Source organism: Mauremys reevesii, unplaced genomic scaffold (genome assembly GCF_016161935.1).
Source record: "Mauremys reevesii isolate NIE-2019 unplaced genomic scaffold, ASM1616193v1 Contig15, whole genome shotgun sequence".
NCBI classification, from domain to species: Eukaryota; Metazoa; Chordata; order Testudines; family Geoemydidae; genus Mauremys; species Mauremys reevesii.
The window spans coordinates 797502-821631 of NW_024100771.1; the positions used below are offsets into that span (position 1 = coordinate 797502).

A 24130-nucleotide genomic window follows, 5' to 3' on the forward strand; every position below is an offset into this window, starting at 1 on the left:
GTAGGGTGGCAGGATTTGGGGGGCTGCATTTTGCCATCCTCGGCGGAAATTCGGTGGCAGGGGGTCCTTTCACTCTGGGTCTTTGGGGGAAATTTGGCTGCGGGTCCTTCACTTGCTCTGGGACCCACCGCTGAAGTGCCCTGAAGACGTGGAGCGGAAGGACCCTCGCTGCCGAATGCTCAGAGGAGGAATGCTGCCGCCTAGGGCGGCAAAAATCCTGGCGCCGCTCCCGAGGATGGGGGTGGGGATGTTGGGGGGTACAGGTCCCGCGATATTAGGCTAAGAGTTAGCATGACAGTTGCTCTGTTTCTTACAACTGAGAGGCCTGTATTTAAATCCTTTAACCCTGTTTCCATAGGGGAGATGGGGCTGTGGACAGCTGGGCCCAACAGCAGAGCACAGCAAGTGACTAGGTATCAGACACAGCCTGAACATTTCAGAGCAGGCCTGAAAAATGATTCACTTTCACTCCTGTCCACTTCCTGTAATGGGGTCTACACCCCTGGCCCATACTGAGCAGAGTTTTGTAGGGGGAGGGGAGCCTCTCCCACCTGCAGGCAAGCAGCCTGACCACGCCCCCATACAGCTGCCTCAACTGCCAGTCATGGAGACAGGCACCCACAGCTGCAACCAACAGGGGAAACAAGGCCTGGGATAAAAGGAGAGAGCCCAGAGTTGGGAAAAGGACAGAAAGGCCGAGAGAGGGTGGATAAAAAAGTAAACCCCATCTCAGGGTTCTCTAGAGACACAGCCCAAAGGCAGTGAAGCAGACTTCTAGGCCTAATTAGATGCCAGGGCCAATCAAAGGAAGCTAATCAGGGACTAGCAGAGCCCCCTGAAAGACCACATCAGGGACTGGTGATCTCACCATTATCACCTGACGCTGCACAGACTGGCCTAGTGCCTGTGGGGAGGGTCAGTGAGATGATTATCAGACAAACTCTGTGTCTGTCCCTCCATCTCCTCATCCTCTTCTCCCAGGTTCTGGCTGCAGAGGGAAAGGTTTGCCCCGTAGTTAAGGTGCTAAGTTAGCCTGAACAGATCCTGGTTTTGCTCTGTGTGAAGTCAGGTAAGTCACTTATTCTGTCTGGGCCTGAATTTTCCCTCTTCTAAATGGGGGTAACAACCTTCCACATCGCACAGCAGCAGAGATATTGTGTGGGGAGGAGGGGGACAGATGAACCCATGTGCTTCCCCCCCTGATTTGCTGCTTGGCTTGTAGTGACCGTGCTCACACAGACTGAGCATGCTCAGTAACATCAGCTGAAAGCGCTGCCCTGACTCTGCTCCCACACTACTGGCAGGTACAGGTGTCTCTGCACAGCAGTATGGTGAGTCTAAGCACATGGAAGTTTGTGAGTTGCTCAGACAGTGCAGTGATGGGGGCCAGGTAAGGACCTGCAATAGCTAGGAGTGCAGCTGTTTCCTGTCCACATCAAATCATAAAAACATCACAATAGGATTGTCACAAGCTTTCCTAATTTCACACTGACTCCTTCACTAGCTGGTGTTTCTCTTAATGCCGCAGCTCTTGGAATCCTGTGATTATGTGACCATCTCAGCTCTCACTTTAACAAAAGTAAGTTTCTTGCTCTCAGGGCTGAGTAGAAAAGGTTGAGAGTGTGACCAGAGCGAATCCTGACTGCTCACAAACAAACAAACAGTCCAGAATATAATTTTTTAGAAGAAAAACCCTCATGTTTTCTTTAGCAGTCTCCTGATTTTTGCTTACGTGGTGCTGGCAATAACTCCTTGGCAGTGATCAGTTCAGGTTTTCAGGCCTGGCTTCTCCAGCAAAGGATCTAAGGACCTAAATATAAAACTGAGCATTCTGAGTGATTCCTTTACTTCACCCACAATGCAGGGGGCTGTGCTCATTTGCTGCTTGGGCCCACAGCCCGGCTCCATGCGCATTCCCACACCTTGCCCTCTCTGTTTCCCCATCTGTTAAGTGTTAACTCTGCTGTTTTAGATAAATGATGGCAGTAACTTAGGGGGCTTTTCATGGGGGATGGGGATTTAAGGCCGGAGTTCTCAGTGGCACAGTATTGCCAACCCCAAACTTTTGAAAATCATGAGTCAGGACCCCCAGAATGATGACTGCCTTTTGTGAGACTAAAAAATAAAAATAAGAATAAATGTTGAGTTCTTTCGATTTGCCTTCTGACTTCTCAGACCTGTAGGCTGCACTTAGATCACTTAGAAACTTCCTTTGTTTAGGTATCCCTAACTTCTGTTTGCCAGAAGCTGGGAATGGGCAACAAGGGATGGATCACTCGATCACCTGTTCTGTTCATTCCCCCTGGGGCACCTGGCATTGGCCACTGTTGGAAGACAGGATACTGGGCTAGATGGACCGTTGGTCTGATCCAGTCTGGTCATTCTTATGTTCATGAGATTCATTATAAAATCATGAATGTTGGCAACATTTGACACTGCGTCCCCTTTACACTGAGGCAGAGCTGCCTTAGCGTACGTTAGAATCAGGCCTTTGAAACATTGATTCCAGCTTAACCACATTTTTGGCCTGTGAATTTAATATCCCTAGACTTGAAAGGATTAAATTTTATCAGTAATGTCAGTAAATGTTGACTTCCCTTTGCCCACACAAACTGATGAAAAAACATTTCCATTGATAAGAACTGAAATTTACAAATAGATACGGTAAGAAAAATGCTGCTTGAGAACTTACTAGAGCAGGGATCAGCAACCTTTCAGAAGTGCTGTGCCGAGTCTTCATTTATTCACTCTAATTTAAGGTTTCATGTGCCAGTAATACATTCTAACGTTTTTGGAAGATCTCTTTCTATAAGTCTATAATATATAACTAAAGTAGTGTTGTATGTAAAGTAAATAAAGTTTTTAAAATGTTTAAGAAGCTTCACATAAAATTAAATTAAAATGCAGAGCCCCCCGGACCGGTGGCCAGGACCTGGGCAGTGTGAGTGCCACTGAAAATCAGCTTGCATGCCGCCTTCGGCACACGTGCCATAGGTTGCCTATCCCTGTACTAGAGTTTAATTTAAGGATAGTTACTTAGCATGTTTTGACATGAGATATTGACAATTTGTGTTTTAACAGTTACACTTTTTAACTTTTTGAATCTCGGTGTCCACTGTCCTAAAATAATTATTGTCTGACCAAAAATATTGTCTGATTTCGCCCCCCCCCCCAATTTCCCACAACTGTGAACAATAATATTGATAAAAACTGAAACTGTGAAAGTTTAAATAGATAAGATTAATATTTATTTGTAAGAATGTTTATATATTTGTCAGTCAAAATTACATATTAAATCAAATGAATTCTGCCAAGCCTAAATATCACTCCTTAGACACACAGTTCTGTCAGCTCATCAGGACAAGGGGAAGCTGATGTCCATGTGAAGCCCCAGTGACCCCCACACACCAGCAGAGGGGGCTGATTGCAGGATCAGAGCCTTGTTGGGACGTTTCTCACCAAAGCCTCCAGGGCTGGAACATTACTGGTGATCTGGCTCCAGCTCAGCAAACAGCCTGTCAGTTCCAGGAAGGGAAACACCCAATTGCTGCTGCTGCAGGCCGGACATAGTTCATAGTTCAGGAAAGTGAAACTAACCCTGTGACACTGTCCAGAGGGAGCCATGGCCACAGACAACCCCATGGAAAGTCTCCAGGAGGAAGCTACATGCCCCATCTGTCTGGAGTATTTTAAGGACCCGGTGATTATAGATTGTGGGCACAATTTCTGCCGAGTCTGCATCGCCCAGTGCTGGGCGAGACCAGATACAGACGTCTCCTGCCCTCAGTGCAGAGAAACTGTGCAACAAGGAAACCTCAGGCCGATCAGACGGCTGGCAAATGTTGTAGAAATAGTCAAACGACTGAGTTTACAAGCAGCAAAGGGAGCAGGAGAGGAGAGGGTGTGTGGGGAACACCAGGAGACTCTGAAACTGTTCTGTGAAGAGGATCAAACTTCTGTCTGTGTGGTTTGCTATCTGTCCCGGGCTCACAGACATCACAGGGTGATTCCCATAAAGGAGGCTGCCCAGGAGTACAAGGTAGGGAATTGCTGTCAAGTTTAATGGGTAATAACTTTGGATTTTAATTACAGGCAGATTTCACTGAAAGTTTCCTGTCATGGGTATGATGCATCATTCAGGTCTGTAAAGCCTTCATTGTACGGGAAATGCTATCACAAAATGAATGATCTGGCAGTGTGACAATAGAATCAGAATATCAAGTCTTAAGATACCTGATGTGGGAAACTTTTCTCTGAGTTTCTGAATGTTTTTCAAACCCAGCTTCCACTGCTGAAATAAGGGGACTTTTTACAGCACGGTCGGTGTTAACAGTCAGTGAGGTTTAAATCACAAGAGCTGCAGGCCAGTCTATGCGAGTGTGTTACCTTCAGACTGGAGAACTGATCATTTAAATATCAACACTGTTAATTATTTCATTCCCTGTGTGAGAGCGGAGGGGGAGAATCACAGCTTGGCACCATTTATTGCCAGTGCCGCCTCCTTCCAGTGCCACTAGCGGGTGATGTTTGGGAGGTGCCACTTCTTATTTCCCCCAGTACATTCTAGCCCCATGAGGGGAGTCCGCCCCAGGAGCCCCTTGGAGCCAATCAGCAACTCCATCCTGTTTTGAACAATGCACCATTTGAACAGATCATGGTGTCTCCTTTTGGTGACTCACCCTGTGCAGTTAATGGGACTGCGCTGGCTCAGGTGCTCGGCTGCTGCCTGAGGGAGGCCACATGGGAGCCTGGACAGAGGAGAGCACAGTGGGGTCTTGTTCCTGACCTGGGTCTGGGTACAGTGCGGCGACGTGCTACCCCAACCTCTTCACTGGCACCAGCAGGAGGGATCATTCAGAACCTTCTCAGTTGTTTCCCCTCTGGTCTGTGCTCAGTGATGGGAAACTTGAACTCAGACACAGGCTCTGAGAAGTCCTGAGTGTCTGCAGGGAGCAGAGCCCTTGATCTGAGATTGGCGTCTCTGATCCCATGAGGCCTTTGGGGCTGGCAGAGCCGAGTCTGCTGCCTCCTTCCAGGGTATTTACTGCTCGTGTATGAAATGCCAATATGGACAGTATTGTCCAGCCATTGGACAGGCAGACTAATGGCTGTTTATCGCACGCAATGCCCCTGCAGGTGAAACTCCAGGGAGCCCTGGGCCCTCTGAGGAAGGAGCTGGAAGAGGCCCTGGCTCTGATGTCTGCAGAGGAGGAGGAGATCACAGAGTGGCAGGTGGGTGTCTGGTTTTATTTCTCCCTGAGCCCTTCCCCCTGCAGCGTTCCCAGGAATGACGGTGCCATAAAGCTCCAGGATGAGGTTATGAACCTGCTCTGGTTGTTTGCTCCGTTGTGCAGGCTTGGTGCTGGCCATGGGCAGCGCATGCCTCTGGCATTTGGGGAGGCCGGGCATGAGTGCCGGAAACTCTCCTGTGCCCGGATCATCACCCTGCCCACTGCTCCACCCCCACTTGTCCTCCTCTCCCCGAGACCCCACCCATACTCCCCATCTGCTCTGCCCCATGCCCGGCTCCCACTCAGCCCCCTCCCCAGAGGCTCCCCTCTCACCGTTCAGTTTTGCAGCTCGCTCCTCTGCCCCAGCCCCTCCCCCAAGCCCCCTCGCCTGCCGCTTGCTCCTTTCTGCCGCCTCCTGCCTTAAGGATGAGTGATGAGGGGGGAGGGGCGGAGAGGAGCAATTGGCGGGGCCCCCACACAGCTGATGGGCAGCAAGCGGCGGGTGCTGCGGGATTCGGGGGAAGAGCGGGAGCGAGGGCTCCGGGTGGAGCGCAGGCAGCACTCCAAAGGCAGCAGGTCTGCAGCATCCTCCAAAGGGAGGGGCGCTGCATCCTGTTTGGGGAAGCTCAGCCTCCCCTGGCATATGGTACCTGCCATCCAGGGTGCTGGCAGCATCAGGCTGTGTCTCTGGTGGGGATCTCGGTGCAGCTATAGGCAGGAGGAGAAGGGGCAGTTCCTGGCCCTTGTACAGTGGTGCAGACCCACCCCTGAGATCTCTGATAGGGGCAAATTCTCCATATTGGGTGCAGTGTTTTCACTGTTACATGGCTCCTGTTTCTCTCCTGCAGGTGGGGATGGTGTGTCGGCTGCTAGAATCATAGAATCTCAGGGTTGGAAGGGACCTCAGGAGGTCATCTAGTCCAACCCCCTGCTCAAAGCAGGACCAAACCCAACTAAATGATCCCAGCCAGGGCTTTGTCAAGCCTGACCTTAAAAACCTCTAAGGAAGGAGATTCCACTACCTCCCTAGGTAACCCATTCCAGTTCCTCACCACCCTACTAGTGAAAAAGTTTTTTCCTAATATCCAACCTAAACCTCCCCCTCTGCAACTTGAGACCATTACTCCTTGTTCTGTCATCTTCTACCACTGAGAACAGTCTAGATCCATCCTCTTTGGAACCCCCTTTCAGGTAGTTGAAAGCAGCTATCAAATCCCCCCTCATTCTTCTCTTCTGCAGACTAAACAATCCCAGTTCCCTCAGCCTCTCCTCATAAGTCATGTGCTCCAGCCCCCTAATCATTTTTGTTGCCCTCTGCTGGACTCTCTCCAATTTGTCCACGTCCTTCTTGTAGTGTGGGGCCCAAAACTGGACACAGTACTCCAAATGAGGCCTCACCAGTGCTGAGTAGAGGGGAATGATCACATCCCTCGATCGGCTGGAAATGCCCCTACTTATACAACCCAAAATGCCATTAGTCTTCTTGGCAACAAGGGCACACTGTTGACTCATATTCAGCTTTTCGTCCACGGTAACCCCTAGGTCCTTTTCCGCAGAACTGCTGCCCAGCCATTCGGTCCCTAGTCTGTAGCAGTGCTTAGGATTCTTCCGTCCTAAGTACAGGACTCTGCACTTGTCCTTGTTGAACCTCATCATATTTCTTTTGGCCCAATCCTCTAATTTGTCTAGGTCCCTCTGTATCCTATCCCTACCCTCCAGCGTATCAACCACTCCTCCCAGTTTAGTGTCATCTGCAAACTTGCTAAGGGTGCAGTCCACACCATCCTCCAGATCGTTAATGAAGATATTGAATAAAACCGGCCCCAGCACTGACCCTTGGGGCACTCCACTTGATACCGGCTGCCAACTAGACATGGAACCATTGATCACTACAGCCATCGGTTTTCAGTGGCCTCCATGACAAAGCTCTGCAGCTTCTCTGCAGCCTGGAGGAAACAGTTTGTTCTTTCTCTCTCTGCACCCACAATCCGTGCATTGAATCTGCCCCATGCCTGGGCCAGACACTGGTGCTGGGAGGATGATTTATCCCCATGGGTGAGGTTCAGAGTCACTCAGCTGGCTGGGCTGGGGCCATGCTGGGAGCTGAGCTCTTCTGAACATCAAACCCAGTTGGGGTTGTGGAGCTCTGTGGAAAATCTGCCCCCAGGGTGCATCTACATGGCCCCAACAGCCAGCTGCAGGCTTATCACTGAGTAACACCCAGGGGTCTGGGTGGGTGTGTACAGCCCGTGCTGCTGCGGCTTCATAGCTACGAGTACCCGAGCTAGCCAGATCAAGGCTAGCCTGGGTGTGTCTACACACGGTGCTGTCACACCTTCATTGCAGTGAGGACACCCCCTGAGTGAGCAGAGCCAGGGGCAGGTGAGAGTAAAGCCAGGCACCGCTCGGCCACTTCGCTGCCTCTGTTGCCATCACATGGCCACTTCATCCCAGTCACCTGCTACTGTCACTATGGCTTTACCTGTGCTTGTCTGTGGCCAGGTGATGAACCCATGGGAAAAAATGTCTGTTCAGAGTCACCTGCCTTTTATAGTAGAAAATCCCTGCAGGGAGCGTGGGGGGTGTGAGGAAGACACCAGCAGCAGGGATGAGAGAAGTAGGTGCCCCACTAGTCAGATAAAAATGGCCATTTACAAGAGCTGAAATGCTCAGAGCTTGGTGCCTCTGGTTCTGCATCTGAAATCGTATTTAGAGCCCTGCAGAAGTGGGCTGATTTCCAGAGGACAGAACCACAGCAGCTCCCACTGCCCGCACTGGAAGCAGCTGGTGCTCAGTTCCTCAGACAATAGGGATTTAGGTGCATAACAATTAACAGCCAGGTTTGTATGTGTCTGGAAAAGTGCCCAGAGAGCAGGTAGGGACAGAGCTGGCATCAGCCAACCCGCTGCTCTGTGAGCCTAGAGGGCTCCCTAAAGGCTGCAATCCCAGGTGCACTGGGCACATGGGCATGGGGCACTCGGCCAGGCTGGGTGAGGCCAAAGCCAGCCCTGACAATGCCCTGGGCGCCCAACACCCATGTGAGCCCCAGGATGGCACCCAAAGGACTATTAGCACCAGCCCTAGGTCCTGAACTTTGCAGCCCTGGGAGCAGGTTGTCAAAGAAGGAGCATCGCCCACATCCCGCTGTGACGGCTCCCCTGGGTGTCTGAGTGCCCAGCACTGGGCACCCAAATGCCCCCATGGACACCCTGTGTGGCCCCCTGTAAATCTCTCGTGCTCCCTCGATTTCTCCCCACTCCACTGTGTCCGTCCCAGGCCACCTGCAATAACATACTGCGTCTTTACAAAGCACCCTAGACAACCCCGCTTTGGAACTGGCCATGTTAACTGTGAACTAAAACAAACCCATTATGGTATGTTTCCCAAAGAAGTAAGTCTCCTTACAAACCTGATACTGATCTAATCCCCTGCTTCATGGACAGAGGCCCAGTTTGTGTAATTCAACATCTGGCTCACGTTTTCTCTGCCTTTCCTATTCTTCTATTTCAAGGGGAAAGTGAAGAACAAGAGAGAGATGATTGCAGGTGAATTTAACAAACTGCACACACTGCTGAGGGAGGAGGAGCAGCTGCTTCTGCAGAGACTGGAGGAGGAGGAGAAGGAGACTCTGCAGAGACTACAGGAAAATGTCACCAAACTCTCCCAGCAAAGCTCCTCTTTGCAGCAGCTGATCATAGAGATCGAGGAGAAGTATCAGCAACCAGTTGTGGAGCTTCTAAAGGTGAGACAGCATCAAAATTCATCTCCACCCATCCAGAATTAGAACTCAGATCCCTGGGTCTGGATCCCAACTATTAGAGTAAATGTGTTCTGTGGTTTACTGACAAACAGAACATCCGGCTAAGGGCTCCATCAGTTCCAAAATATCCCAGTTCATGTTAGAGGGGAATTCTCCTCATGGAGACCCAGTGAGGCAATGGGAGACTAAATGGATGATACAAGAATGATACTGAGCTGAACCCATCCCTGCTCTGACTCCCAGAACATTGGACCCATCACGGTCGATAAACACATGTAACCCTTCTGCCCCTCTGAGTTGGCAGCAACAAGGGCCGGGTTCCGTTTCAATAACACAATGCAAAACCGGCTCAAGCCCCCACCCAGTGACCTGGGACAATTACATACCACCCCCGGGTGCCTTTAGGAGGCAATACTTCCCCACTTGCAAGCACGGAGTCCAAGTGTAGCAAAATCCTTTTAATAAAGGAGGGAAACAATGCGGCATCACGTTGGAGAAACACCACAAACAGGATTATAACACAAACCATAAGCAAAAAACCCACCTCCAAGTACATTTGGCAATGTCCTTTCCCCCTTAGGGTCTTAAGTCCAATCAGCCCAAAGTCCAACAACCCAAAAGTCTCTGGTCAGTGCCACCCCAGAGTTCAAAAGTTTATCTGCAGAGTTCCCCCCCGCAGCCTGGGTGGAAATGGGTGGGGGGCACACACAGGGTGTTAAGGGGCACCTTACATGGGCCAGGGCCAACTGCTCCACCTCTCCGTGGAGTTCTGCTGCAGCCTTCACCACGACCAGCTCCACTCCACCAGCTGTGCCGCTCCTCCAGCCGACCCGTGAGCTGCTCCAACCGTCCCCACAAACCGTTCCACTCCACTCACTCTTCTGTGGGCTGCTCCAACATGTGGCAAACTGCTCCGCTCTGCCAGCCGCTTAGCAATAGATCTTCAGGCTCCCCCACTAGTTAACACAGCACTCAGTGATCTCAGCTAAGTAAGCTTAGCTCTTTTAGTGATTTCAGCTCTTAGTGATTTCACCTTGTAGTAGAGAAGCCCAGGTGCTGGTGCATCATTGGCCCAATGTGAATTCAGCTCAGCAGCCTCTAGATGGACTTCTAATAGAATCAAAATTAGCTCTGCTCTTCAACAGTGGAGAGAGGAGGATGTGCAATTGGTGTTCCAGGCCTTCAAAAGGGGCCCATCCCATTAGGTACACACACCACTCCCCAACCTCTCTCATTTCTCTGGGTTTTGTCACCCATGTCCCTTGTCTAGCAAGTGCTACTTAACTGATGTTGAGACATCTCTGTCATAAAGCAGTCTCATAGTTCCTCATTCACATAATCAGGGTGACTACACTTTATTCCTCCTGCTCCAATAACAAAGAAATTGGGGATCCCAGAACTGTCAAAATAACCACCCCAGGCTGCCGTGGGCTATGCTAGGTGGAGTGCGTGTGCCAATGCAAATACCTGAAATTCCTTTCCACGTTCCCCATAATTCACCACCAGATGTCAGGGTAGAGCTCATCCTGACTCTGCTTACACACAGATACTGATGGGTTGGGAGAATCCTTTAGCTAAATTCCTGCCTCAGCTATATAAATGAAAAAAGTGTTAATGCAAAATGGTGTATGAGATTTTACCACAAAACAGTGAAGCCTGGGAGGGTTGATCTATTTTCTAGATGAAAGTTTGATGCCCAGAGTGAAACTCACACAGTTTTATGCACATTGTGTTAATACAGAACATTGATTCTCTTTTTCCTTTCAGGATGTGAAAAGTACATTGAGCAGGTGTGTTTCCTATGTTCATTGCTCTTATATTCTTGGTGGTGGTTCTGGGATGCTGTGTGTACAAGCAGCTGAGTGATGATGGGACATTTTCTTCATAGGAGTGAGAATGTGAAACTCCAGGAACCAGAAGCTGTTTCTACTGACCTGAAGAACGTGTATAACATTTCCCTTGACATGAGGGAAGCGCTGAAGAGATTCGGAGGTGAGTGGATTCTACTGGGATATTCAGCTGTAACGTACCTGGGGATCTGGACAGAGCCTGGGACCCCAGGACACACTTGCACCCAGTTGACAGGCTTGGAGCTGTGTGATAGTTGGAGACCAATGCACTGAGTGCAGGGCAGTTTGCCTGCTACTTACAGCCACCTGCTGTTACTTGCCCAGGTATCTGACCAGGCCCCGTCACTCTGACATCCTGACCCCTCCATGGCTGAGTTAATGGGTGTCCCTGAGCCAGGTGCTGTGAGGCCTGGACTGGGCCCATTGTGCCAGGAGCTGCACAGATGGGTAATGGATGAAGTGTCTGTCTCTCTCTCCTGGGACATGTGAGGGCTGCGTTGTGTGGCCACCGTTCAGCACTGTCCCAGCCCCCATTAGACAAGGCTGGCCCAGCTTTCTGAGCTGGAGGAGGGGTCGGTCTGGCTGCTGCGGTCTGACCTGGGCCGTGTGTTACTGGGTAACAAGCTGAATCCTACGGGCCCCTCGTCTGCTCTGAGCACAGCCCAGTGTGAGGTTGGGTCAGTGGTTTGCTGCTCAGTGCGTGAGACTCACTCACAAGAATGTGACCCTGTCACAACGGCTGAACGTGAGCTGCCCCCGTCCAAACCCCTCCCACAACCCCAGTGCAGAGACCGGGGGCAAAGGCAGAAACCTGACAGTGAGGAGGGACAGAGAAGAAACTAAGGCAGAGGAAAGAGGGACTGGGAAGGATTCAGTGAGCTCGGTCTGTGATTGTTGAACTGGCCCTTTCATCCTACCCCGCCGCTCCTCTCTTCCCACCCACCCCCAGCAGGGAGCAGTCGAAGGGGCCAAGCTGGGTGTGTCTGTCCCGGCCGATGGAGGCTGCGCAGTCGGTGCCGGCTGCAGGGCCAGGATCTCAGGGCTCCGGGGAGCAGGAACCCCAGGCTATGGGGGAAGCAGCTTCCTGTCTGTGATGGGCTGGAGCCAGCACATCCCTGCTCCCCTCCCCGCTCGCTGCTCCCAGCGCTGCACAGTCTGTGCCCACTGGACCCTGAACATGGCTGGGCTCTGGGCCATTCCACATCCCTGTTCCCTGAGCCTGTTGGGATTTTGAGCCAGTCAGCTCAGTGCCTCGTTCTAGGGGATCACCAGCCCCTGGGGAGCCTCCTGTCAGCCCCCCAGAAGCCCTTTCCTGGGCAGGGTCCCAGGCCCTGAGTCACTCGCTGGCTGCTCCAGGCTGGCCAGGCCCAGGGTCTCCAGCAGGGCCACTGGTGCTGGCACTGCGCTCACTGCTGGAGCTCCCAGCCCCTGACCCAGCCAGGCCTGTTGTCCCAGCACTGACCCCTCCCCTGCGGGTGGGGACGCTGCTGCTCTCAATGGCTGAGCCCCTCTCTCTGCCGCTGCCTCTGCTGCTGCGCTCGCAGGCTCAGCCCGTGCCAGGGCCAATGCGGCTGCTGGGGCTGCTGCTTCCCTTGGCACCTGGGTTCTCTGTGTCTGAGGCAAATGGCAGGTGAGTGGGCAGGGACCTGCTCAGAGACACATGCCCTGTGCTGCACCCAGAGGGCAGAGACCAGCCAGGGCCGGGCAGCAAAGTACCACTATGCGGGGATTAACCCTTTCCTTCCCCCCACCCCAGCAACCCCGGCCGGTCAGTGCCACTCAACTGCCTGCACTCTGACCGCAGGGACCCGGGTCTGGCAGCTCGGGGAAGTCACTGGGTGAATGTGTGTGTCAGAGTAACCAGGGCTCCCTGTGCCCCAGGGTCCCCGTGTGCAATGGGGAAGTCTCCACACTGTCATGCAGCCCTTAGGGGCTGGTCAGTAAGTGTTATTGTTGATACCCTGAAATGGCTGAGGCTGGTATCTTGGCAAGCATCTTCCCAGAGCTGGGGTCATTTCAGACTGTGCCTTTATTCTCTGCATCCACTTTCTCCAGCCAGGGGCAGCTCTCCAGGGTTCTGTCCTGCTACAGCTGCTGCTGTCATTGTCATCTCTGGCAGCTCCTCCCCCTTAGGGGAGTGTCTCTGCCTAGGACAGTGGTCCCCAAACACTTTTGGACATGCCCTCCCTTACCTGGTTTGTGCCCCAACCCTGGGAGCTGTAGTCGGGAGCTGGGTCAGGAACGGGGCTGCAGTTGGAGCCAGAAGCTGGGGGCCATGGCTGGGAGTGGACCCGCAGTTGGGGCCAGGAGCCGTGGGCTTCAGCCGGGAATGAAGTCGCTGGTGCAGCCCAAGCTGCAGCTGGGGCTGCAGTTGGGGCCAGGAGATGGAGGTTCGGCTGGGGGCGGAACCACAGTTGGGGCTGGAGCTGCAGCGGGGGTAGCAGCCTGTAGCATGGCCGGGGGTCAGTGGCTGAGGCCAGAACTCCAGCTGGGGCTTAGGGTGGGACCAGAGTGGAGCTGGGGGCAAAGCAGGGCTGGTAACATTCCCTTCCCACCACTCATGGGGGCTGATCCAGGCCTTGCCCTGCCCCCAAATGTTCCTCCACACCCTCTAGTGCAGGGGTCGGCAACCTTTCAGAAGTGGTGTGCCGAGTCTTCACTTATTCACTCCAATTTAAGGTTTCGCGTGCCAGTAAATACATTTTAACATTTTTAGAAGGTTTATCTCTCTCTATAAGTCTAAACTATTGTTGTATGTAAAGTAAACAAGTTTTTAAAAATGTTTAAGAAGCTTCATTTAAAATTTAATTAAAATGCAGATCTTATCAGTTTAGTGCAGTGGTTCGTAACCTGGGGTGCACACACCCTCTTGGGCAGGGTCAGTGCAAGGATATTTTTCCACCTAGGCGAAACTTCCACCTTGCACCTCGGTTCATTGAGGGAAAATCCCCAATGAGCCTTTATAGACCCTAGGGGCCAGCCGTGCCCAGGGCTGCTCCCAGACCAGGTTTCCCGCTCCCCGTCCCCGAACTCCCCTGGAGGGTGCATAGCCCCCCTGCGAGCCCTCCCAACCCCACCCAAGTGGCCCCTGCCCTGAGTCTACTCACGGGCTTTGTCAGGCTTGGGCCACTGCAGCAGCTCGGCAGGGAGAAGCCACCTTCCGGAGGCACCAGAGAGCCAGAGCATCCTGCTTACGGCAGCAGCGAGCCCCAGCCATGGAGGAGCCAGCGTGGTGCAGGGGGGTAGCAGCCCTGCAAAGGCGGTGGTGGCACTGCTAGCGGGGAGCAGCTGTGCCCCTCCTGCCCAGGCTGTGCCCCTTCCCCCCGGGGGCGCCTGTAGGCTACAGTGGATGTATGTGGGTGCCAGCCCCCATGTCCCCCCTGGCTCCCCTCTCGCCTAGGGTTACCATCTTTCACCAATCAAAAAAGAGGGGTGAGCCCTGCCCTAACCCCCATCCACTCCCTCCCACATCCCACCCCGATTGCCCTGGTCAGAACCCCCAATCCCCCCGCCCCGCTCCTTGTCCCCTGACTGCCCCCTCCTGAGATCCTCTCTAGGACCCTACCCCCACCTGTCCCGACTGCCCCAAGCCTTATGAACACCCCCGCCCCCAGACAGAGCCCCGGGGATTCCCACGCCCCATCCAACCACTCCCGCCCCTGACAGGACCCCAGAACTCCTGACCCATCTAACCCCCGCTCCTGACTGCCCTCCGGGACTCCTCTTACCAGGCCCATGCCGGTGAGACACTGGCTCCACATGGAGGCAAAACATGCTGCCAGGCTGCTGCGCACACAGCCCCCCCCACCGCAGAGTGCTGAGGCAGTGGGATGGGGGGAGCTGCAGGAGGGGCGGCGGCGGCTCACACTCCCGGGAGCCGCAGAACCTGAGCGCGGTGAGAGGGGAGCCGGGGGCCGTGCCTGCCCAGGCTGCGGCCCGGTGCCCCCCACCCCGGCTCTGGTGAGCTCTCCTGGGAGCTCTTCTCCTCAGCAGCTTCCTGTCCCTAGGATCCCTTCAGCTGAGCCCTGGTTACCCTTTATCAGCCTCATTAGCTGTTTCGCTGCCAACTAGCCACCTAGGGGTTTAATTACTTCCAGGTTGGTCTGGGTTGTCTCATTCTCCCTAACATGAGCCTGTCACAAGTAGTCTGGTCCCTGACTCCCCTAAAAGGGCCAGCCCTCTTGATACATTTCCCCCCAGCCCCAGAGCCAGCCTGTATTCAAAGGGAGGCTTGACCATGGCTGACACTTGGTTATGTTCTGCTAGAAAAGTTTCAAACTCCAGAGAGGTAAATTGGTGGCCACTTCCAGGAGCTGCACGGAGCTAGGGAGGCAGGGAGCCTGCCTTAGCCCCGGGCCCCCGCTGCGCCACTGACCAGACTTTTAATGTCCCAGTCGGTGGTGCCAACTAGAGCTGCCAGGGTCCATTTTCGACCAGGCATTCCAATAAAAGAACAGATGCCTGGCAACCCTATGGACAGGTGCCATGTCCTAGTAACACCCTGCTGAGCCAGGTACAGGCAACCACATGCCAGCCCAGGCCCCTGGCAGGGATGCTGAGCTGCCAGGGTCACAAACAGTGTTAACTCTGTCACGTGCCACTCACCACTCTTAGAGCCGCCAGGGCCCTGGACCCAGCCCCAGGAACTGCTGTAACCTAGAACCATAGCAACGCAGGGCTGGAAGGGACCTCGAGAGGTCACCTAGTCCAGCCCCTCATGCTAGGTCAAGGACTAGACTATCCCTGGCAGGGATTTATCCAACCTGTTCTTATAAACCTCCAGTAAGAGGGATCCCACGACCTCACTTGGAGCCAGGTCCAGAGCTTCACTGCCCTGAGAATTAGCAAGTGTTTCCTCATCTCCAGCCTCAACCTCCTTTGCTGCAGATTGTGCCCATTGCTCCTTGGACAGGCCCTCGCCCTGCCCGCTGGGGCACTGGCTGTGTCACCAAGCCTGAGCATCACTGTTATTGCACTGAATGTCTGGCTGCACTGGGCTGGCTCAGGGAGGCAGTGAGGGCAGCTGGGGCCTTTCACGCCCCAGTCACCTATCTCAGCCCAGGCTCAGAGTCCAGTTCCCAGCGGACAGGAGCTCACGTCGTAACTCACTTTAACAACAGCCTCACCAGCCATCTCCGCAGGGAGGCCAAGGCCTGAATGGGCTGCAGGGACGATTCCTCCCCAGGGAGAGGCTCCGGCAGATGTCAGGTCTGAGCCATGTTGGCAGGACAGTGCGGGGCTCACATGGTCTCTGTCTCCTTAACCCTCAATACACAGAGCTCCAGCAGCCGGGGTGTATCCCCAGCACCGAACTCTTTCTCCTCCTTGGGTTGGGGAGTGAGTAAGGGGTGCTGGAAGAGGGGGGGCCATGGCCCCATTACTTTTACCAATGGGAGGGCTATTCCCTCCCACTTTTTACCAGCTGTAAGGGTGAGCGAGGATCGGGGAGGGGGCCGAGAGGAGAGACCAGGGGATCAGGGTGTTGGGGAAGAGGTGGTGTGAAGGCAGGGGCTCAGGAAGAAGGGGCAGTGTGAGAGCGTGAGGGTTCAGGGATGCGGGGACAGGAGCTCAGAGAGAAGGGCTGGCACGAGTGGGTGACCCCTCTACTTTTAGGGAGCTTCCCTCACTCCTGGGGAGAGCACCATCCCCGATCCTGATCTACGGGCACATCTGTGTATTTGCCGCATGTACAGAGCTCTCTGTGTGGAGACACTTTCACGCTCACCCAGGAACCTGTGCTGGGAGGCCCCACTGCCCAGGAGGCTGAGGGCTCTCACTCCCCTGCCCTGGGGGTGAAGGGAGGGGCCCTGGGGCTGCTGTTCCCCATCCCAGGAAGGGGGTGAAGGGGATGTGGACACAGACAATGTCCCCTCTTGCACTGTGAGGGGCAGACCTGGCTCCACCCTGGGCTTCAGAGCCTGAGCTCCAGCCAGAACCTGAAAATCTATGTGGCTATTTTTAATTCCAAAGAGGGAGCCCCACAAGCCTGAATCTGTCCACCGTGTTCCAAGACTCGCTGCTGCAGGCTGTGTAGAAGGACCCAAAGTGTCTCGAGTCTGAGTGTGAAAGTTCCCAGTGTTTCTGTCCCAGGGCTGATTAATGAGAGCGAGGGGGGTGGCTGGTGCAGTCGTTAGATGGAGACACCTGAGCTCCTGGGGCTCTGAGATGGTCTCTATGACCATTATCCACTCTGGGGGACGCCCAGGTGCAGCTGCAGAGGGTCTGTGCCACTAGCATCGTCCGTGGGACAAATGGCTCTGAGCAGAGAGTTCAGGCTGGAGCCGAGTCTCCATTTTCAGCCTGATTTGTGGGGGTGAGATCAGGGGCCCAGGGGGCATTTGTCTGCAAAGGGCAAATTAAACAGCAGCTCAGGAGTGTTTCATAGCTGAAGTTCTGAGCCTGGCCTGCCTGTAACTGCGTTTCTGGGGATGTTGACAGTCTCTCATTGCAAGTCACTGGGATTGGGGCTCCTAAGTTGCTCAGAGAGGTTTGTAGTGGAGCTGGGTGAAATGTTTTGGAGAAATAGTTTATTTGCTGCAAAATTATATTTTGGGTCAAGAGAAACTATTCGTGAATCCGTGTCGGGTTTGCTGACTAGTTTCAATTAAGAGAAAAAGGTGCTGCTCCTTCCCTTGTAGCCTTTTGCCCAGGGGCTGGGACCTCAGCTGGGAGCCCCTTCCCTCGTCCCCCTGTGCCCACCCCTCTGTTACCGAAATATCGGGTCTGCCTAGCTGAGAGCCAATAACAGCCTGACAGGGATAAGGAAAACATGCTTTATTCTGCAGAAGAAAGGAGAGCTCTGTAGTAGATACAGAAAACTCTCCTGCACACAAGTTTCACAAGCTTTTTATACACTTTCAGACAAAGACCATGCCGTGTTAACACTTCATTGGTGGTTACTAAACCCTGTAACACCGTTATCTGGCCAGGAAAAACTGGGTTAAAGCAGGATCTTTTTTCTGCCTCTGGCAGCAAAAAAAGATTAGTTACAAAGTTCAAGGTACTGTGTACGTGAGGCCGTTTGGAGGCTTCTGCCTCCACCTACTGGTCGCTTGCAAAACTATTAATAAAGGGGGGCTACCCCAAATAGCTTTCACACCTCCTCTAGCCCCACTCTGACCCCCTGGCACCTGCCTCTCCCCAATCCCCTCTCCTAACACCTCCCTCTGCCCACCTGCCCTGCTTCTCACCCCTCTCTGCCCCCTGGTGCTTGTCCCTCCCCTCCTCTGCCCTCTCTGTGCCTGCCCTTCTGCTCAACCCCTCAATCCCCTGGCACCTGCCCTTTCCCTTCCCCCCGCACCCTCCTGCTGCCTAACCCTTCCCTCACCCTGCCCCCCAACACCTGACCCACCCCTTGGCCCCTTTCTTCCTGGTGCCCAGCCCCACCCCACCCTCAGCCCCACTGACCCTGCTCTCCTCTCGTCCCTCTGCCACCATCGCCCAGGCCACCTTCTCTTTATTTCTCACCTCGCCCCTCCCCTCCCCCTCTGACTCCGTGGCACCTGCACCCCTCACCTCCCCTCCAGTCCCCTGGTGCCAGCTCCTCCTCTGCCCCAAGTCCCAGCTCTACCCTGGCCCCATCTGCCTGCCTGGTGCAAGTCCCTTCCCTTGCCCCCCTGTGGGACCCCCTGGTCTCAGCCCTTCCCCTCACCTCAGCACTGCCCCACCCCTCCCCTCCCCTAACCTCTGGGCCCCACCCTCCCTTCATCCTCCCTCTGCTCCCCTGGTGCCCACATCTCCCTGCACACCCCTCTGCCCCCGTAGGGCCTGCCCTTCTTCACACCCCTCTCTCTGCCCCCCTTCTGCTCACCTGCTCCCTCACCCCACATTCTGCCTCTTTGGCACCAATGCTTGTTCATTCGCTTCCCCCATGGTTCCACCTCCCCACTCCTCATCTCACCCCCTGGCAGCTCACCCGCCCCTTGATTTCCCCTGCCTCATTGGAGCTCCCCCATTCCCTCACACCCCTCTGCCCCCTGGTGCCTGCCCCTTCCCGGACTTCCCTCTGCCCCCAGGGGTCCATCCACTTCTGCCCTGGTGCCCACCCCCTGCAGTGCCCTGGAACCTGCCCTTCACCCTCTTCTGCTCCCTGGTGCCTGCCCCATCCCTTGCCCCCCGCAGCTTCCTGGGGTCTGTCCCTTTCTTCTCCTGGGGTCCTCCCCTCTCCCCCTGCAGCCCCCTGGAACCTGCTCTTCACACCCCTGTCCTCCTGGTGCCCATCTCTTCCCTTATCACCCCATAGCCCTTGTGCCTGCCCCTCCCCTCTCCCCCTCCCTCCACCCCCTCTGCTCCTGTCACCTCCCCTCCCCTTTCCCCTCCTCTCCCAGCATCAGTCTGTCACCTCCCCTCCCCTGACACCTTCTCACCCCTCCCCCGCTCCTCCTGCCCTTTCCCCTCATTGTCGCCTCACAGGCAGAGGGGCCCTGACTCCCCTCAGGCAACAACCCCCCCACCAGTGATTAACAGAGGTGCAGGTTAATTTCCCTTTGATCCCAGTGACCAGCCCCTGCCCCCAGCCCTGACTCTGTGACTCTCTCCCCAGTGGACGTGACTCTGGATCCAGACACGGCTCATCCCAGACTTGTCTTGTCTGAGGATCGGAAACATGTGAGGGCTGGTCTACACTAAGGGGAAAAATCGATATAAGATACGCAACTTCAGCTACGTGAATAACGTAGCTGAAGTCGAAGTATCTTATATCGATAACTTACCCGTCCTCACGGCGCGATCGATGTCCGGGCTCTCCATGTCGACGCCGCCACCGCCGTTCGGGGCGGTGGAGTTCCGGAATCGATAGAAGCGCGTTCGGGGATCGATATATCGCGTCTAGATGAGACGCGATATATCGATCCCTGAAAAATCGATCGCTACCCGCCGATACGGCGGGTAGTGTAGACGTAGCCTGAGACTTGGAGACACTAGCCAGGATCTGCCTGACAAGCCTGAGAGATTTGATCCTTGTGTCTCTGTCCTGGGTGCTGAAGGGCTCACGGGCGGGAGGCGTTACTGGGAGGTGGAGGTGGGAGACAAGCCTGAGTGGGACCTGGGGGTTTGTAGGGAATCTCTGAGCAGGAAGGGGGAGTTTGCATACGCCCCTGGGAATGGATGTTGGGTCGTGTGGCTGAGGGATGGGGGATACAAGGCCGGCACCTCCCCCGCAACCCCTCTCCCTGTGAGCATCAGGCCCAGCCGGGTGGGGATTTTCCTGGACTACGAGGCGGGCGAGGTCTCGTTTTACAATGTGACTGACAGGTCCCATCTCTTCACTTTCACTGGCACCTTCTCCGGGACGCTCCACCCTTATTTCAGTCCTGGTCTCAACGCTGGGAGTACAAACGCGGTTCCCCTGATAATCTGCCCGGTCCCAGCTCAGGCCGGAGGGAATCTCGGTCCCTGACAGTGACCCCGTGGCACAGACTGGCCCCTCCCAGCCCTCCTGCTCTTCTCTCCCCCCCACCCCAGTTGTGGGGGCCAGTTACTGCAGCAACTGGACTTTTTGTGCTGACCGGATGCTGCCAGTTTCCCTTTTCAACTGGAGGTTCCACTCGAAAACCGGACACCTGGGAACCCCCAGCCCTCGCCTTTGCCCATCCCCTGCCCCAGGGGTAGCAGATAGGGGTGGATGGGGTGATTCTACCTCTGTGAAATCTCAGTGTAAAATATGAAAAAAAAGAGATTAGTCTAATTTAGAAAATACTATCATAACAAGGTGTAAATACAGGAATATTTAATTTACATTCAATCAGTATTGCAGAAACAATCATCTAAACATATTTTTAAACATGGAATTATTTACATTTATTTTTTGATTCCTCCCTCAAATCTATATTGAAGTTTAACTTCTCTAAATAACGTCATTTGTATTTCAACTGTGGAATTTGAAGAAATCCAAAATATTTATCTTAACAAAATAAACTATTAAAATGTCAGACTGGGTTGTTTCTAATGCTAACTCATGCAAGATTATATAATATTCTTTGAACTTCTGTCAGCATTAATTCATGTGATTTTTAACTTTCTAGCTACATATAATCAGTAATGAAGATATGACCCTTCCTTTCTTTTTCTCACATCAATTAACAAAACACGGTCCCCAACCTCAAATGCTCTCTTCCTATCGATAGAAATCTCTTCTATAATCTTAATTTTTTTAGTATAGTTTACTTTACAAATATTATTTGCAGGCAATTTACTGTCAGTGTCTACTCTTGATTTCAATGTACTACGGTGCTCTTCATGTTCTTGGTTATAAGGACACAACAAATGTAGTTTGATAAAGAAATAGAGAAGGGTTTTGTATTCCTTTACTCAATCATCACAAATTAACTTAATTGTATTAAAGACTTAATGACACATAACATGAAATTTGGTGAAGCTTTATTGGGAAACCTTTCTTCTCGGCCATAAATCAGTTGAAAGGGTTATATTTTTGTTGTTATGTGAGGTTTAGAGTACAAAGAAAATGAAGTTGTTCCAGGAAATTCATCACAATTCCTCTGATTCTGTCCACCACTTTCTGCAATGCTCTGTAAAAATAGTGACCCGATTGGTCAAATTCCTTGAAATTAGCGATTGAACCTAATTTCTTGAAGAGCTAGCTGAGCAGAGTCTGAGGGGAGGCACATCACATGGCATTGCTAGGACTACTGTTTTAAACGTGATGCGTTATGAACATTTTCAATGTAATAATTCACTTCTGAAGATTTACTCACAATATGCCATTCATGGTTGTGTGCCCTAAATTTACCCTGATTATTTGAAAACAAATACCCTAAAATTATCTTTTGATGGATTCATTTGTGTTTTTATCCAGTCTGCTGGTGAAGCTATGTGTTTTCTCTAGCTTTTAACATAGGGAAATTTAATCTAAAAATAGATAATTTTCCCCCTAAAATTTCCTTCAGAAATATGTGTTCCTCTCCTTATTTCTCACAGAATATGTGTGATTACTGTGGTTCCTTATCCAATCTTATTGTGTTATTACATGGGAAAATATGTTGGCAAATAGATTAATATAAAATATGGTTTTTACTATCTGACAAGGAATAAAAATGTGTTGTCACTCACAGTTTACAGCACAAAGTGTCATGAAGAGATTGCAGGCAATGTTTATTTTTAAATTTCTAACTCTGAATGGGCTCCTCCATCAGTTCCTGCAACCCCTGGCTGGCAGACCTCTGTGTGAATTAAGCAGCAAGGAGTCTGCCAGGGAACCTCCACCAAGCGTCTTTATGACTTTTTATGGTGCATTACAACATAGCAGCAGTTACGAGGACCCTGCTCCCTGGCTCAGCCTTTTATATTGCTGCTTTCTTCTCTTATCGGTGTGCTTGACTGCATAGAGTCTCCTAGCAGTTCACCAACTTGTCTTATCTGCTGCTGGGATTCCCTGAATTGCTCTTAGGACTTCATCGTTTAGCTTTGTTATTGTGTAGATGCAAGGGAGTGTTCAGGGGAGGGAAAGGACTTCTTGGCCCTCTTCATACCTCCACCACCACTAATGCCTCTTGAGTGATGGCAGCTATATTTTGACCCTGTAATAATTAGATAGGAACTGCTTCTGCCAAGAAAAATGTCAGGGTATCATAGATGGCTCTTAATAAGGGAAATAGGAAATACAAAATTCTTCTCTCTCCTTTCTACCCAGCCCCCAGAAAATAACATATACCTGCATGGAGACAAACCAGTCTGGCTCATCCTTACCTACAGACTTCTAAATCTCTTTTTGAACAAGCCCTTTCAGCTCCCAATGAGCTATTACCCCAGGAGCTGGCTGGAATCTAGGCTCCCTTTGATCAGAACCTTTCTCAGTCAAGGCAACAGGACAAGCGCATGCTGCCTGTGCCTGCCTGCTGAGCTGATGAACTGTAATGGTCAGAGATCGTACCAGCATAGAAGTATATTGAAGGAAATTAAGAGTTTAAATTATCCTCCATGTCCCACATCCCACTACAATGAATCTAACCCACAGGTCACTTGGGCAGAAGTATCAATGCCAGGGTACTACATTGTTTGCACAATAAATGGCACTACAGAATAAATGATGTTTAAGTGACCTCACTCTGTTGAGAGGTAATTGAGTGAGATGTACCCCCAGGCAGGGTCGTTTGGAAGCTGAAGACTTTATGCTGCCATCCCACCCCACTGTCAAGTTTTAGCAAATTAGGATAAAGCAGCAAATAAGAACAACCTGAGTTATCAGTAACTGGTAACAATCCACTGCCTCTCGCTGATGCAGGCAGCGCATCCCTGCAGGGAGCAGCATCAGACCCTGCAGTGTGAGAAGCAGCTCTACAGGAGTTAGCTGCAGCAGGGAGCAGTGTCCTACACCCCCTGACAGATCAGTAACTGCTACAGGCAGCGCATTCCTACAGGGAGCAGTTTCCTGCACTTCCCCTGGCCAGGCTGCCCAGCGGCTCTGGAGCCCTTCATCTGCCGGGATCTCAGCTCTTCCCCCAGGCCCCAGCACGGGAGCCCCCCAGTTCAGACCACACATCTGAGCCGCCCTTCCTGAACCGCCGAGCTCAGGGAGCCTGGACTGACCTCAGTGCTTCTATATCATGATGCCAACTTTTCCCAACCTAGCGCTAAAAATTTCCCAAATCTGGTGAAAAATTCCCAGATATAGTTTTTTATTTAAAAATCTCAAAGCAATGTAATATGTGTGCTTTTAATAACTATATCATATATATTATATGCAAATTATTCTTATTCGTTCAAGATATTTCACATTTATTATAATTTTTATACATAGACATGTTTTTCAATTTTAAACTTATGTTACTTATACAGTAAATAAAACATTTAACACATGAGGAGTAGGATTGAAATTATAGAAAACAATGTATTTTACACAAATTTCACTATTTTAAAAACAAAGCATTAATAAGCACAGCATGTGCCTTGCAGTGTGCTGTACATCAAAGTTACTTTGAAAAAATAAAAAGAAAACATATTATAAAATAAGATAAAAAAGCAAACAAAGAACAAATAACACTCTTTTATATAATTTTCCTTATTATTGTAATCTCAGTTTTATCCATTTTCTGACTCATGGTCTGAGTCGTCACTAGGAACATCATTACCATCATTAATATTTTTACTAGTTTTATCACTGTTATTTTTAATGTACATATTTTTACAATGTAAATACACATGTTTAATAATAATTACAAAATTAGAACATTTATCTTGCTTTGCTTTCAAAGCTGACCTTATAACTACAATAGAATTGAGTGTTTTGGTTGTCAGACAGTTTCTTTTTTTGGTTTTTATGTCAATTACCATGG

The 24130-nt window shown here is 51.9% G+C and overlaps 1 protein-coding gene across 1 annotated transcript; it reads left to right on the forward strand.

Moving 5' to 3' along the window:
* Positions 1-717: 717 nt before the first annotated feature.
* LOC120393128 (E3 ubiquitin-protein ligase TRIM11-like) lies at positions 718-23145 on the forward strand. The gene is made up of 8 exons (XM_039517726.1): positions 718-1069; positions 3335-4039; positions 5137-5232; positions 8743-8973; positions 10759-10781; positions 10880-10983; positions 19384-19448; positions 23080-23145. Exons 2-8 carry the CDS (start codon positions 3623-3625, stop codon positions 23143-23145), a joined length of 1002 nt encoding a protein of 333 aa, XP_039373660.1. The 5' UTR covers positions 718-1069; positions 3335-3622.
* Positions 23146-24130: the final 985 nt, after the last annotated feature.

Bases quoted from the DNA above. Each gene is read 5' to 3' on its own strand.
- LOC120393128 (XM_039517726.1), top strand. From the start codon at position 3,623: ATGGCCACAGACAACCCCATGGAAAGTCTCCAGGAGGAAGCTACATGC. The intron at 8,974-10,758 runs GTGAGACAGCAT...TTTTCCTTTCAG, and splicing joins CAGTTGTGGAGCTTCTAAAG to GATGTGAAAAGTACATTGAG. The intron at 19,449-23,079 runs GTGAGGGCTGGT...TCGCTGATGCAG, and splicing joins TGTCTGAGGATCGGAAACAT to GCAGCGCATCCCTGCAGGGA.